General features: G+C 37.3%; 1 protein-coding gene across 6 annotated transcripts in view; it reads right to left on the bottom strand.

Annotated features, from left to right (window-relative positions):
* The window catches only part of FGF12 (fibroblast growth factor 12), a 502,610-nt gene that overhangs the window by 174,187 nt on the left and 313,675 nt on the right, over positions 1-14,748 (bottom strand). For all 6 annotated transcript variants that reach the window (XM_006200956.4, XM_006200955.4, XM_006200954.4 and 3 more), the window contains one exon: positions 9,717-9,827. In XM_006200956.4, coding sequence (XP_006201018.1) covers positions 9,717-9,827 — 111 coding nt within the window. The remainder of the gene's footprint in view (positions 1-9,716; positions 9,828-14,748) is intronic.

Consider the following 14,748-nt stretch of genomic DNA (forward strand, 5'->3'; position numbering starts at 1 on the left):
TATTCATTTATTCAACAAATACTGAAAACCTAGTATGTGCCAGGCACTATTCTAGGTACGGGGGTTACAACAATGCAAAACACAGACCATGTTCCCTGGCCCTGTACAGCTTATACGCTAATTAAGCCTTTAAATTTAAATGGTCGTCTGATGATACTGTTTTTACTATGAATTAACCTACCCCTATCCATTATTAAGCCACTACTCATTATTAACGTCTTGTTACATGCCAACACCAAGATAAGTCAGACTTAGCCAATGTCCTAAAGGAACTTTTAACTTAAAGAAAATAAATACATCAATACAAATGAAACTGCATAAATATTTTAAGAGATGTACAGTGTATGCAGAAGAAAAAGCAGGACTTCCGGTTTTAAAAATCAGAAAAAGTTCTCAAAGACAAAAGGCAATCGGTCTTATTTTCAGAGGATGACATAATTAGTGGAAACAAATAGCATAAGCAAGTATGAATGAGGAAAACATGTAGTACATACACGGGCAACACTTTAGGGGAGGACAGACATCATAAAATAAATGTATTATATCATGGTAAGTGGTCGAGAGGGGAAAAATTAATCAGGTTGCCAAGAGAGAGTGAAGTGTTGGAAGATAGGGTTTGAAACATATACAGATTAGCCAGAAAAGACCTCCATGAGAAAAGGCTTCACTTTTGAGTAAGGGAATGAAGATGAGGGAGTGGGCTATTTAGATACTTGGAGAAAGGACATTTTAGAAGATGCTGAGAGCTGTATCAATGCCTTGTGGAGGGAACATAATTGATGTGTTAAAGGAATAGCTGGAAGACTAGTCAAAAGAAAGAGGAGAGAGAACCATCAGGAGCTAATGGCAGGATTATGTAAAAGTTAACTGGTCATAGGACGAATCTGGCTTTTACCCCTAAGGGTGTGTGATGAAACAATGGGTAGAGAAATCAGTTGATCTGACCTGTTTTAACTTGCTGCTGTGTGGATACTAGATTGAGGGGGAAAGCCTTACGGGACAAGATTAGTTAAGAAGCTACTGCAATAGTCCAAAGATGAGAGCAGCTTGGACTAGGGAGTGGCAATAGGGTTATTAAGAAGTGGTCACATCCAGTATATATTTTAAAGGTAGAGTAAATTCACTACTGTTTTCAAATTCGGTGCAAAAATTATTGCACTTATCGGTTCTCACAATTTTGCCCCTTTTTTGTAATATGTTTAAAAAATTAAGTTTCAGGTTTTTCAAAGGTAAAAACAAACACTGCCAACTTACAGGCTTTCTAAGTTTCAGATCTATCAACAAGGGTGAAGATGATCTTTTCCAAAATCTCATTTTACAGAACAGAAATTCAAGGAACAGAGAGATTCCATGACTTAAACAAGATCATACAGCTGACTAGGGTCAGGACCTGGACTGGAAACCAGGCTGTCTGACTCACGGCCCAAGCTACTCTGTCTTACACTTGGTGATACTGAAGTGGTTTATACTCTTCCTTTGAAGGTATTTTTGGGGGGTGTTTGTTTGTTTGTTTTGTTCTATTTTGATTTCACAAACATGAGGTATCCCAAACTCAGAAGTCTTTAGGGACGAGGCAGGTAGGAGGAAAATGTGGGGAAAAGTAGGTGCACCCATTGCTTGAATATACTCCTTTTTTTTTCCCCCCTAAAGTATGCCAGCTAAATGAAACACACCTGCACAGCCCTCCAGACCTGGATCTTGGAAAATGTCCACTGCTGTCCTAGGCAGAAGGACAAATAAAGACGTTACACTCTAACAGGCGAAACACAAATGCAGATAAGGAACTGCAGTCTAATGTAACTTCTGCAACCATAAAAGTACACACATGGTTCAAAGGCAGTAGAGTGAAGTAAGCAATGCAGGGTACTGTGTGAGGGTGGCAGCTGAGGGGACAGCTGCAGAAGCCTTCACGCTGACCAAGGAGGTAAGAGTTTTGAAGGGTTCTGAAGAGTAAGTAAGAGTGATTTACCAGGCAGGTAAGATTGGTGAAGCCATTTCATGCAAAGGACTTAGCATGTGTAGAAGTTCCAAGACATAAAACTATGCAGTACAGGCTTACTCATATCATTATATATGCTTTCTTTGGTAACTCCGCAGTCCTGTGTTTGATCACATATCTGTCTAGAATTGTGCTCTGACTCTGTCCAAGAAATTAATCAAAATGGAATAGATTCCACACGTTTGAGCTAACAGCAAGTCCAAATTTCAGTATGCTTTTCAGTATACCTGCAGACCTGTGCTTTCCCTATTACGTTAGGAATCAGATTCCCATAGAACTCAGTATGACAGTCCCCAAACAGAGATTGCTTCATTAGCAAAGGTGAAGACTCCCAATCTTGGGTGCAGAGGAGAGTGGCCCTTCATACCTCCTGCAGTGCATCAGAACTACCCAGAGGACTTACCAAAACACAGATTGCTAAGCCCCAGCCCAGGGTTTCTGATTCAGCACATCTAGGACGAGGCTCAAGAACGTGTTTTTCAACAAGTTTTCAGATGACGCTGAAACTGGTGGTCCAGGGTCTGCACACTTTAGGAACCACTAACTTAGAGTGCACTTCAAGACCCACCCCACCCCACCCCACCCCCAGCTAAGTATTTTTAAATTCTTTCATGTAACAAGAGTTCCTACCACTCAGAATCCCTCTTCTGTTAAAACGGTCAATGTGTATAAGCTCCTTGCAAACAAGGACTCTTATCCCTACTGATGAGAATAATAACAACAACAACTGACAACATTCAACTACGTTCAGGCATTATTATAAGCACTTTTTATGATCACCCATTTAATCCACACAACAACCATATGGTCCAAGTACTATTATTATCCCTCCTTAACAAATGAGGGAATTAAGGTAGGAAGAAATTAAATACTTAATGCCAAGGCATTGAATCTCAAGTCAGATTGTCTGAATTCCATTCTGGCTCAGTCTCTCATGTCTATGACTCTCCAGCTCTTTATATACACCTTGAGAAGATCACATCGGGATTTGCAAACTGAAGATTTCCTGCCAGTAACATACCTTTCTGAACAAATGGTATTTATGGAAATGGAATCTGTCGATCAGTTTTTCTGAGCATACATTTACTTCTATATGAAAATTCAAGGAAAGGCTATAAACAGCTTACAGATTCTCTGTTACTCTCATTTTGTAAAATCAGAGGTTGTTTAAATCTGAGAAAGTTTACCTGATTTGCCCAAGACTAAAGCAAATGTCATCTCACACAGCCAGGAATAAACACAACCTCAGTCCTCCCCTCTCCTAGGAATACACTTGGTGGAGTGGCTCCTCTAAGATTCTTAACCACTATGTATCCTGCTTATAAATATGCCCATAAGTCGTCATGGAGCACCTCAGAAGAAGGATAATTTCTAAACGGTTCATGTTTTACTTTACTGATCAGATGGACACACGAAGGCAGAAGTCTTAGGATCAAAAAGAAATACAACTTAGAGAGGATACAAAGCCAAGGTCAAAAAAAGTTTGAGGAGCTATTTCCTTATGACTTTATGTGAGTTGGTGAGCTATTAAAAGAAAGAGCCGGACTTGGAAATATTTGAAGGAATAGTCTTTAAAATTAAAACACAGTTGACAGAAACAAATTTCAAACAAATGCCCATTACTTTTCTTCTAGCTATGAAAATCAAAAGGCAATATTTTTCCTTTATTTACGAAAAAAAAAAAATCAAGAGAAGTAACTACATTCATAAGCTAAGGCTGAATATTAATTTTGCTCTTGAAAAGGCATGCCACTATAAGAGTAACAACATTACATGTGCCAAAGTGTTGTTCAGGAATATGTAAATAACCTTGCTTACAGAAAATCAGCAGGCTAACACATGTATTTCTTCTTCTTTTCATCCAGCTTGTAGGTGTGATTTCACACATACAAACCGACGATATATTCTTGAAGTATAGATGACAATAGAAGAAAATAATATCCCTATAATTGGATACGGCATAGCCTTTGCTCTCCCATCACTACTATAATGTGTATGTCTGAGTAGGTGAAAGAGATTAGCTCCATGTCCAGAAAGGCCCCTTGTTAGGAAGACAGGACACCTTCATAATCCTTTGCAGGATCCCTCACATCCTTAATGAATTTCCCCAACTAACTATTTGGATCATGTTTTCGTTCATCATTCTGCAATACATACAGAGCTTCTGTTGGCTTTGGCTATGTCTATCTACTTGTGACTGGTGGTATCAAAACATCATATGTTTGGTTTTGTATAGAAAACATAGCTGGATGACTAAATTTTTTAATTTCCAATTGGATTTCCGAAACTCTTTTGAAATATGTTTTTTTATGCTTAACTCATGGTGGATTTAATACATTCATAAAAATCTGAAGAAACTGTATTTGTATCTGTAATTGGTAGCAAGGAACACAAAATATTAGAGGCCTAGAATCAAAAATCAATCAATAAATTCTAGATTAATTAAATACAAGTTATAAAAATGAAGCTATTCTTTACTAAAATATGGGAGAGTTCTTTTATAATCTTGGAATGAGTAAAACTTTTCAAAATAGGAAAGAAAAGCTGAGGGCATGAAAGCATATTTAAAATAAAATAAAATAAAGCATGGCAAAAAAATTCAGAGACAAACAGCAAAGTGAGTAAAGATATTTGCAACTCAGATAACAATGAGCTGAGTTTTAAAATAGGAACAGACTTCCTGCAAATGATAAAACAGACATGTTATAAAACAGATATAAACAGACATTTTATAGAAAAAGAAATGCAGATGGCTCTTAAAATACTTGAACAAGTGCTCAACCTAACTTATAATAAGAACTAAAGTTTGTATTTTTAGGTAACAAAGAACCAAAAGTTTAATAACACATTGTGTTGACTAGAAGATAAAGAAATAGCCACTCTCAGTGGAAATTTGTACAATGGAGAGCAAATAGGTATGTTTCCAAAGGATAAAAGCACAAAACCTTGACCCAGCAATTCCTCTTCTAAGTAGCCATCCTATAAATACACTTGCACACACAGAGCATGACTTCTGTACAGGATATTGTTTACAGTATAGTTTGCATTAGCAAAATACTAGAAAGACCTGAAATGTCCTTCAGTGGGAAATTAAGTTAAATCAATGATCCCATTTAAATATGTACTAATATGGAAAAGTCTTGTAGATACATTTTAAGTTAAAAAAAGTAGTAAACAAGATAGATAGATAGATAGACAGACAGACAGACTGATAAATATGATACAGATACAGTACAGAAATAGATATATAATATTGTATGTGTTGTTAATGCACCCACTGCATCTGGAAGAATACCAAAAAATGCGGCCAGATGGCAGAGAGAGGAGGGACAATAAATGTCTTCCTGCCAAATTGGTTGAACAAAGTTGGGTTTAATGACTCTCAGCAAAGAGGCAAATTATACACCACAGCAGAACAGAGGTGTATTAGTAAGCTGTAAGAAAGGACTTCCAGGATTTGGTCTTGGGTTAAGTGATTTTTAAGAAAGCAAGCAGATTTACTCCAGATTGGATGCTCTAAGGAAGCAGGTGTAATCCTGTAATTGGCTATCTTAATAATGTTTATCTATAAGACAAGAAGAAGAGACCAAGGCTCTGTGTTGGGTGATGAAGCAGCAGCCACCCATATAAGCCAGGATAGAGAAAGATCTGATCATTCTGTGGTTTGGACAACTTTCTTGTTTTTGTCTGTGCTGATACGTGATTACAGAGTAGTCCTGTTTTTGTCCTGATCCATCATGGTCACAGTGGCCTTGTCCGATCTGGTCTTTTGATGAACTGTTTATGCTCAACAGAAGTGCACAAGGCCTGCTGGCAGTGCCAAGCCAAATCCTGGCTGTCAAGCACTGTTTGGCTCTTTTTCGACTGTATGTCCTTTTTTGCTGCCTTTACAATTTTGTAGCATGTACTCATCTTACGTATTCAACAAAATAATTTTTAGAAGAATCTCAAGACTGAAGGAGACCTTAAAAGTCACTGACTTTTGAGGTTATGCCAACCACCACCATCTCCACTCCTACATCAAAGGGGTTTTCTTGTAAACCCTTTCTTTACAAGTGCCAGTACAGCATCTGCTTGAACAGCTCCAGTTTCATCACTGTACTCGCTTACGAGGCAGCTCAGCTCTTAATGTTTTTTTTCGTTCAGAGAAAAAGTGAACAATGCATTTGGTTATAATATCTTAATTGTTTTCACCCCAGTATGCTTGACCTATTCAAATGTATCTTCTATGGTAATAGTGGAACAGAATAATTACCTTTCTAATTTTATGTAAAATATTCCTATTAATACTCTCCAAACTACAATTGTCTTTTTCTGTGCCAGTGTTCCAACACAGTTTTGCATCTTTTGTTAGCATTACATTTGCAGAGATTTTTATCTGTTGCTGCTGACAAACCCATTTGGTTTTGTACTCAATTACATGTAATTAGTCTTTTCTTCATGAACAAAAGAACAGGTGTCTTATCAATTCAATCCAAGACACTATGGTAAGGTCGGTTGGACCTAATAATGTCTACTGAACCAAACAACACACTTCTGACAGATGCTCATAGTAACAAGATTTTTTTTTCAAACAATCAAAAGCTTTTACTCCTGCCCACACAAAGTAGAAAAAGAAAAGGCATTTGAACAACTTAGAGGTTTATAATTTTCTATTAAAAAAATGAGTTGAATTTAAATTCTTCTCTGATATTTTTACTCCAATCCATACTCAGAGAAGATATAAGTAAAAATTACTTGTTTTCACTGGAAACTTCTTAATTAAAATATCTTTGTGAGGGGATCAAAAAAAAAAATAAAGCAGTTGAAAAACTGGCGAAATCTGAATAAAGTCTATAGCTCAGGTAATAGTATTGTACCAATGTTAATTTCCTGGTTTCAAAAATTGTACTGTTGTTCCATAAAGTGGTACCTATTAGGAGAAGCTGGGTGAAGAGTACACAGAAATTTCCTGGGTTATTTTGTAATTTTTCTGAAGTCTAAAATTATTTCAAAAGAAAATGTTAAAAAAATATGTAGGTGGGGAGAGTATTTAAAGAAAGATATATCAAGATCAAAACAAAATCTCCTCACTTATGAAACTTAGATTCTCCTGGGAGGAAGATCAAATATAAACAAACAGCAACAACCCAACCCGTATGTCAGGCCATCACAGGAGCCATGAATAGAAAAAAATACTGGGCTATCAGAATAGACAGGGCCAAGGTGAAATGGATGATTTTACATAGGATGGTCAGGGAAGGCCTCTTCAACATCTACAAGAAGTATTTTAGCAGCACTATTTGCAATCACCTTAAAATAGAAATGATAATTATCCACCAAAAAGAGAATGGATAAATAAATTTGGGCATATTCATGCAATAGGATACTTTAAAAAATGAAAATTAATGATATAAAGCAAATATATCACATACATACACCTCACAGCCATAATATTGGGGAAGAAAAAGACATAAAAGTGTATACAGTAATGCTCCTTTCATAAAAAGTTAATAAACATGCAAAATAATACTAGGAATGATTTAAGGATGACTATATAGATATATGAAAACATATATTTCTCAAACTGCATGGAAATGTTTAAAAAGCCAAATTCAGGGTAATTGTCATGTCTGGTATGGAAGGGAAAAGAGTTCTCCACCAGGAAGAGCACCCAAGGGCTTCATACCTACTTATGTTTTTAACTAAGTTTTAAGCTAGGGGTTGGGTATCCAGATGAATGTATCTCAGTCTTATTATTTTTATGTATCTAAACTCCTTTTAATACCCATATATACAAAAGTGTGTGTAGTAGTTTATCCTAGTAAAAAAAAATTAGACATTTTAAATGTGAATTTTGACAGTTGCTAAAACTATTTGACAAAATGTATCACCCTCAGTGTCTGTGTGTGTTATGCATAATGCCATCATGCCTATATATATTTTTTTACTACACATATGTATGTGTATAAATGTATGTATGTATATGTGGGTGTGGAGCTACACTAGCCATTGACTCAGCATCAGCAGAGAAAGCACTTTCCGATTATTTTTCTAGAAGCAGGGAAGGAAGGATTTGTGTAGCTGACCCCACACTTTGATCCTCACCTTTCTACCACGGCCCCAGGATAAATGTTATGCACCTGCAGGACAGCTGTCTGGATTACAGTTGCATCCTGTGCTGGGCATGGCTATTTGGCTTTACTTGAAGATTGAATCAATCTTCATCAATTTCCAATTTTTCAAATTTTTCTAAGTTGGGTGAATGGTGCTGACCAGAGCATATTATCATCTCCAGTCGCCTGATTTTATAGAGAAAGAAACCAGATTGAAGGGTATCTCAAGATAGCACGGGTGACACAGCTAAGCAACAGCCTTGATTCTTTCCATATATACCTGTAGCTTCGCTAAATCTACATTCAAGTACAGATGCAATACGTGAAAATTTGACATGGAGAGGAAAGCATCCTCATTCTTCTGTACTCAGTTAGTTAGAAACTTAAATCGTTTAAAGACTGCATTCCCACAAATGCAAACCAACAGTGCAAACCACAATAAGCTAATCAACTACTTTGCAGAAAACTAGGATAAAATTCTCTATAACAAGGTCTCTTCTTGACTGTAATTCGTATTTTGTAATGTGCAACATTAAGTGAACAAAGAAAAATTTAGAAGGGGTGGACAAGAGCATTTTCATACTCTAGGAATTACAGATCTTTCCTCAGATCTTCATTTTTATCTCAAAAGATATTTTACCATAAAGTATCAGGCTTCTTATATTATCTTACGCAGTTTGGTAGAATGTCAGTCTGACCACAAAAATCACATCCATCAGAAGACAACTCAACTGGATATATGTTTAATGAGCATTTACTACGTGATCAGCACTAAACCTCTATCAGTGAATACAGACAAACTTTAGGGAACAATATGACACAATTTTAGAGTAACACAAATTTCCCCCCCAGGTATCTGTATATGATTATGCAGAAGCTGAAAGATTCAGAGTGATCATTCTTGACTCTGAAACTTGTATTCAAAATTCTTCTGAAATGCAGATGTACTCTGTCAGATCTTGATGATTTTGTTTAGTTATCAAACCTGTCAACTCTACATTTAAATTTGTCAAACATTATTTCCAGAGATATTATCAATAATCTTTTAATATTTGCATTTTTTCAAAAAATTATAAGCAAAATTACAGATCTATTGGTCTTTATTATCTTGTTATTATATATACTGTAAAATATCATAATATTTTAATATAGTTTTCTTTTTAAATAATTTTGCCCTCAATCAAAATAACACACAATGTATATATGTATATATTCAATGTTTATCTTGAGAAGTAATTTTAGTCTTCTAGAAATGACGTTCTAAGATTATTATAACATGTTTACTATTTGGTTCCAGGAATAAAATACCATTTTGTGCAGGAAAGTCTCCCTTGTTCCTACAAATATTTAACATCATCCTGCCTACAACTGTGGGTGAAAGGATATTCTGGTCCACTGACCAGTTAAAACTCCTTCAAGCCTCCTCCGTTCTTAGTGAGTACATAACCTCTCTCTCCCTTCTCTTTGCTATACGTAATCACAGCAAAAAAGAATAAAGGAAAAGATACTAACTTCCTAGCAGTTAAACAGTTTCAAAGGCAGCCTGGCCATGCTTCAAGTCTAAGATACACTGGGCCATACATTTGACTGTAATTGGTTTGCAAGAAGCTAATGTTCCTTACTGTAGTCGCTGTTCTCGTCCTTGGTCCCGTCAATGGTACCATCTGGGTGCATCTGCAGAAAATATCCCTGCTGGCTGAATAACCTTGTCACAATTCCTTTCAGCTGGGGTTCTGCAAAACAAAATGAAATTATTATTCAAGTTTTAATTTTGTTTATAATAATGCACACTTGCAAATTGTCAAAAAACATTCTCTAAGTACATTCGTAAATGCCAGTGGCTTAAATACTGAAATAACTATTTGGAAAGGGGTCATTTTGGTAACATAGCTTTACTTTTTTTCTTTCTAGAGGCTGATTCATAATATTTTGCAACAGTAAACCAAATGTAAATTAAAAAATAGCTAATAATAATCAGGAAAATACAGAAGTGAGCTACAAAATGAATTATTTTTCTCCCTTGGACATCTAGTGTCTGGCTGCAAGATGCCACCAAGTTTGTGGTTCCATTCTAGCATCACTGTTCAGATCAAACTGCCACTGTGATTCCTAAGCTTTCAGCAATCAGAATCATGTCCTGGAAGACTTCTATTTCTGAGGAATGGCCACTGTCTATCAGAAACTCCCGGGTTTTGAAATTCTGATCAAATTCAGGCTTGGATGAGAACCACAGGAAAAAGCTAAACCCCATGGCCATGAGATGCCACTGGAAAGTATGCGGAAGCAGATTTCACCTTCAGTAAACGCCTCACCTGAGTGAGCCCCAGTTCTACAACAGTCATTTTTCCAGTGCCCCCCCCCACCAAAAATATTCAAGCCATGCCTGTTTCTGTAAGTATTTCGAATTAGAAGTGGTCCTCTTCTTCAAAACCTCCCCACACACTTACATCACCAAACTGACCATTGTGTAGCACATTTGGATCTTTGGTTAGCAGCTCATATGAATATTTAATGCTTTCTTATTGGGGTACTGGCTGCCAGCAACAATCCATTCTCTACAGCATCACCACCATCTTTGTCTCTACTTCAGTGTTGGGCAAAAAATGAGACTATTCTAGCACATGTATAGTCCTAATTATATCACAAAAAATAGTAGGAAAAGAAAAACGCTGCTTCTGGTGATAAAAATTGAGGCAAAAATAGGAATCATATGATTATTGATGCTTGGGTTGAAATAAGAATTCTATTTAAAAATTCAGTGCATTAAACTGTTTGGGAATGGACGTACTCCCAATGACGTATGTCTGTGGTTAGCCTTTTGCACATATGACTAGATCACACATAGTTGGGAACATGAGGCAATGCCTACATAAACGTGTCTTCTTTAAAGCAGTCTTAAGAAGAAGAAAAGATGCCAAGAAAACTGGTAAGGAGGAAGCAGGGTATTGAGAAAAGAACTAAACTGGAAATTAGGCATTCTGATTGATAACTATGTATTATTTCTGCAGCTTAAATAAATTCAACGTATTTAATTCATAGGCCTTAATTCCCTCATCAGTAAAACCTGAAAGTTAAAATAAGTGAGCTTTAGGTCCCTTTCATGATTCTCTGTTGACTTTGAGCAGCCTTGACTTAAAGGCTCTTTGACCTGAGAATCTTCTGCTGTGCTCAGTGGCAGAAATCAAGGAACGGATTCATTGTCAACATGCTGTCTCCATGGGCTCCTCAATCGGATCTACTAGGGACATGTCGAAGAAGCAGGTAGCTAGCTAACCTCACTGCAAAAACAAACAAACAAACAAACAAACAAAGCTATACCCCTACCGTCTATCAAACCTCACCAACCTTTCCAGACCCAGTTCAAATTATCACCTCCTCCAGGAAGACTTGGCTATCATAATTGAGGATCACTTTCATAATCAGAGGAAATAAAAAGAACATGTGAGGCTAACTGGTTGACAGGCAGGCGCTAACGTGGCACATTCACCCAATGTGCAGCCAGCCTTGAACCACAATTGCTGTGGGGTCCTGAGCAAGTCACTTAAAATCTGCGGCTGTTTTCCTATCTGTATAATGGAAAAAAATAATTCCCATGCCAACTATAATCACTCAGAATTTCAGGTGAATACATACATGTGACAGTATGAATTTAAAACCCCTCTAAAAATATAAACCCTCATTAAGGTCCAATTTTTCACCCCTGAACATTGAGGAAACAGTGTTAGCGAGATAAAGGGACCATTCTTCACACAAACTGTCTCCAGATTTACGTTTTAGTAAAACACTAATTGAGCTTATAAAGTCACTAAAGTAACCAACAGAATAAGAGTAGAGGATGGAAAGGAAAAAACTGAGGAAAGGGATAACTCTTATAATTCATATTTTATTTGTAATAAACTTGACAAAGTCACTTTAAGAAGTCATATTTTGGTTGGTAATGGGATGCATGGCAGCTGAATCATTAATGCCTGAAAGGGATTATTTTTTTCCTGCTCCTCTTTCTGTAGCTGTAATTAAACACTTCTTTTGCTGTGGTGAAGCCATCCCCCTGCTGGGACTCTGGGACTTCGGGTTGGTAACTCCTGCTCAAGATAATGAGCATCAGGCTCTTACACCAACCCCCACCGCCCAAGAGCAGTGCCAACATGAGCTCAGAGTCTGAGTTTTAATTACATGATGATCTATGAAGACGAAATGTCTTACACTACAGCTGTTTCAAAGGAGCTGACCAGCTACTAAAAAAACAAATACCCTGAACTCAGGATGTGTCACAGAAAGCTGTACAGTCTGCGTGACAGGCCTGCACCTGTATCAGCATCTATCAAACCCCATCAGCCTTTCCAGGCTCAGCTCAACTCACTGCCACCAGGAAGATGTGGTTATCATGTAAGTGAGGATCACCTGTATGACCAGGGAAAGAAAAGAAAATGTTTTGTTGTATTGAAAGAAGGGGGTTAACTGGGAGTTTGGGATTTGAAGATATTAACTACTATATATAGAACAGATAAACAACAAGGTCCTCCTGTATAGCACAGGGAACTATATTCAATACCTTGTTAAAGCTTATAATAAAAAAGAATATGAAAAAGAATATATATGTATAACTGAATCACTATGCTGTACACCAGAAACTAACACAGCATTGTAAGTCCCACTAGACTTCAATTAAAAAAGAAAGAAAGAAAAAAATTGAGATTAAAAAATGAGGCCACTTTTGTGGATATCTAGCATCTTGGGTGCATCCAACAGACATGCTTTTTATTTTTCAGACTATCTTAGAGATCTTAATAAATCCTGTGCTGTCCTCAGGGAGCTCCCAGTCTAATGCATGAAACATATGTGTATGCAATACTAGTGTGGGATGGCTATTAAATGACGGGTGGAAGCAGCGTGACGCAATGGCACAAGAGCAAAGGACTGATTCTGTCTTCAGGTTAGGGGAAGGCACCTTATCTGCCACTGGAGGAGTGAGTAGCATTTTCACAGGCAAAGAAACAGAAGGAAGGGAATTCCAGGCAAGCAATGGATGGAGGAGAAAAATACAGCATGGCGGACTCTGGGAACGATGCAAAACCTGGTTCAGGCATCATATACGGCAGAGATTCTCAAATGCTGACACCCAAGTAAGTGTCTTTTCTCAATACATGCTCATAGGTCAACAGTGAAATAAGAAAAACAGGGTCAATGTTTGCTATGAAGTTAATTTTGTTTTCCATTTATATGACTCTCCTTGATTCTAAGATTATGTTTTTCCACTTTTTCTTTTTTTTACGAAGTAATGGCTATGTTATTAGATGGTGAGGGGATGCAGGTTTGGTTTGTTCCCTTTTGTACTCTAAAGTGGTGTAGCAAATACTGCTAGATTTTTCTCCAAAATCCATTTCCTCTTTTTCCTGGGCACCCAGCTAGACCATATGTCCTAGCCTCGCTTGCAGTTAGGTTTGGCAGATGAATGAGTGTCATATGGAATGTTAAGTGGAAGTGATGTGTGCCATTTTCAGGCCAAGGCTTTTAAAAGCAAACATTCTCCTCCACCTTCTCTTTTCCTTAATGCTGGCTGGATTTAAATGACAAAGCCCTAGGAGATGTCAACAAAATAGGAGAATTCTGGGCCCCAGAATAACTGGTGGCAAAAAGACAACAGCCATTAGAAACATCCACCTTGGGACAGTTAGGTGACTGTGCATAGTGACTTCTTTCCTAAGAGTACAATATGAAAACAGGGTGGAGGAGTGACCTCCCAGCGCAGGAACCCGACAAACAGATGCTGCTTCAGCCAGGTGGTCGAGGTTAACGTCAACAGTCATAAATCATGCTGATACTACGTCCCCTTGACGTGACGCAATGAGAATGGCACTTTACCTCTGCGGTCTTCCTCTCCAAAACCCACAACCCCAGTCTGATTTTGAGAAAGACATCAGACAAATCTCAACTGAAGACTAGTACCCCTCAAAACTGTCCAAGTTATCAATGGAATAAAAAAGAGACTGAGAAAACGTCACAGGCAAGAGGAGTTTAAGAAGATACGACAACTAAATGTAATGTGGTATCCTGGATGAGATCCTGGAGCCTAAAAAGAACGTTAGGCAAAGGCAAAGGAAATCTGACTAAAGTATGGACTGTAGTTAATCATAATGTATTAATACCAATTCACTAATTGTCACAAATATACCAAATGAATGTAAGATGTTCATATTAGAAACTGGGTACAGGGTGTATGGGAACTCGTTGTTCTATCTTAGCTTTTCTATAAATTTAAAATCATTTTGAAATAAAAGTTTATTAAAAATAATAATAAAGGTCACAAAAGTAAGTAGGAAATTTTGTCTTCAAAGAGGTTGGTGAGAAAAAAGGTAAAACACAGGAACTCATGTTTAACAATGCTTCCATTCAGGATGACGTGGCAATTCCAGCAGAAGGGTTGACTTCAAAGCCAGTCAGAACAGCTGAGACCTGAAGGAGTTATCTAGACATCCCTGCTGGCTCAGAGTGCAATGCTATGAAGTGGTTACCTAGGTGCACGCTGGAAACCCAGAACACAGTCGGAGCCAAGGAGCCCTGATCACACTTCTCAAGATGAATACTAGATTGCAGAAAAGAGAATGAATTTTAGAATTGGAAAGGAACTTGAAATCCAATACCCTCCTTCATCAA

The sequence above is a fragment of the Vicugna pacos genome, chromosome 1, assembly GCF_048564905.1.
Source record: "Vicugna pacos chromosome 1, VicPac4, whole genome shotgun sequence".
NCBI classification, from domain to species: domain Eukaryota; kingdom Metazoa; phylum Chordata; class Mammalia; order Artiodactyla; family Camelidae; genus Vicugna; species Vicugna pacos.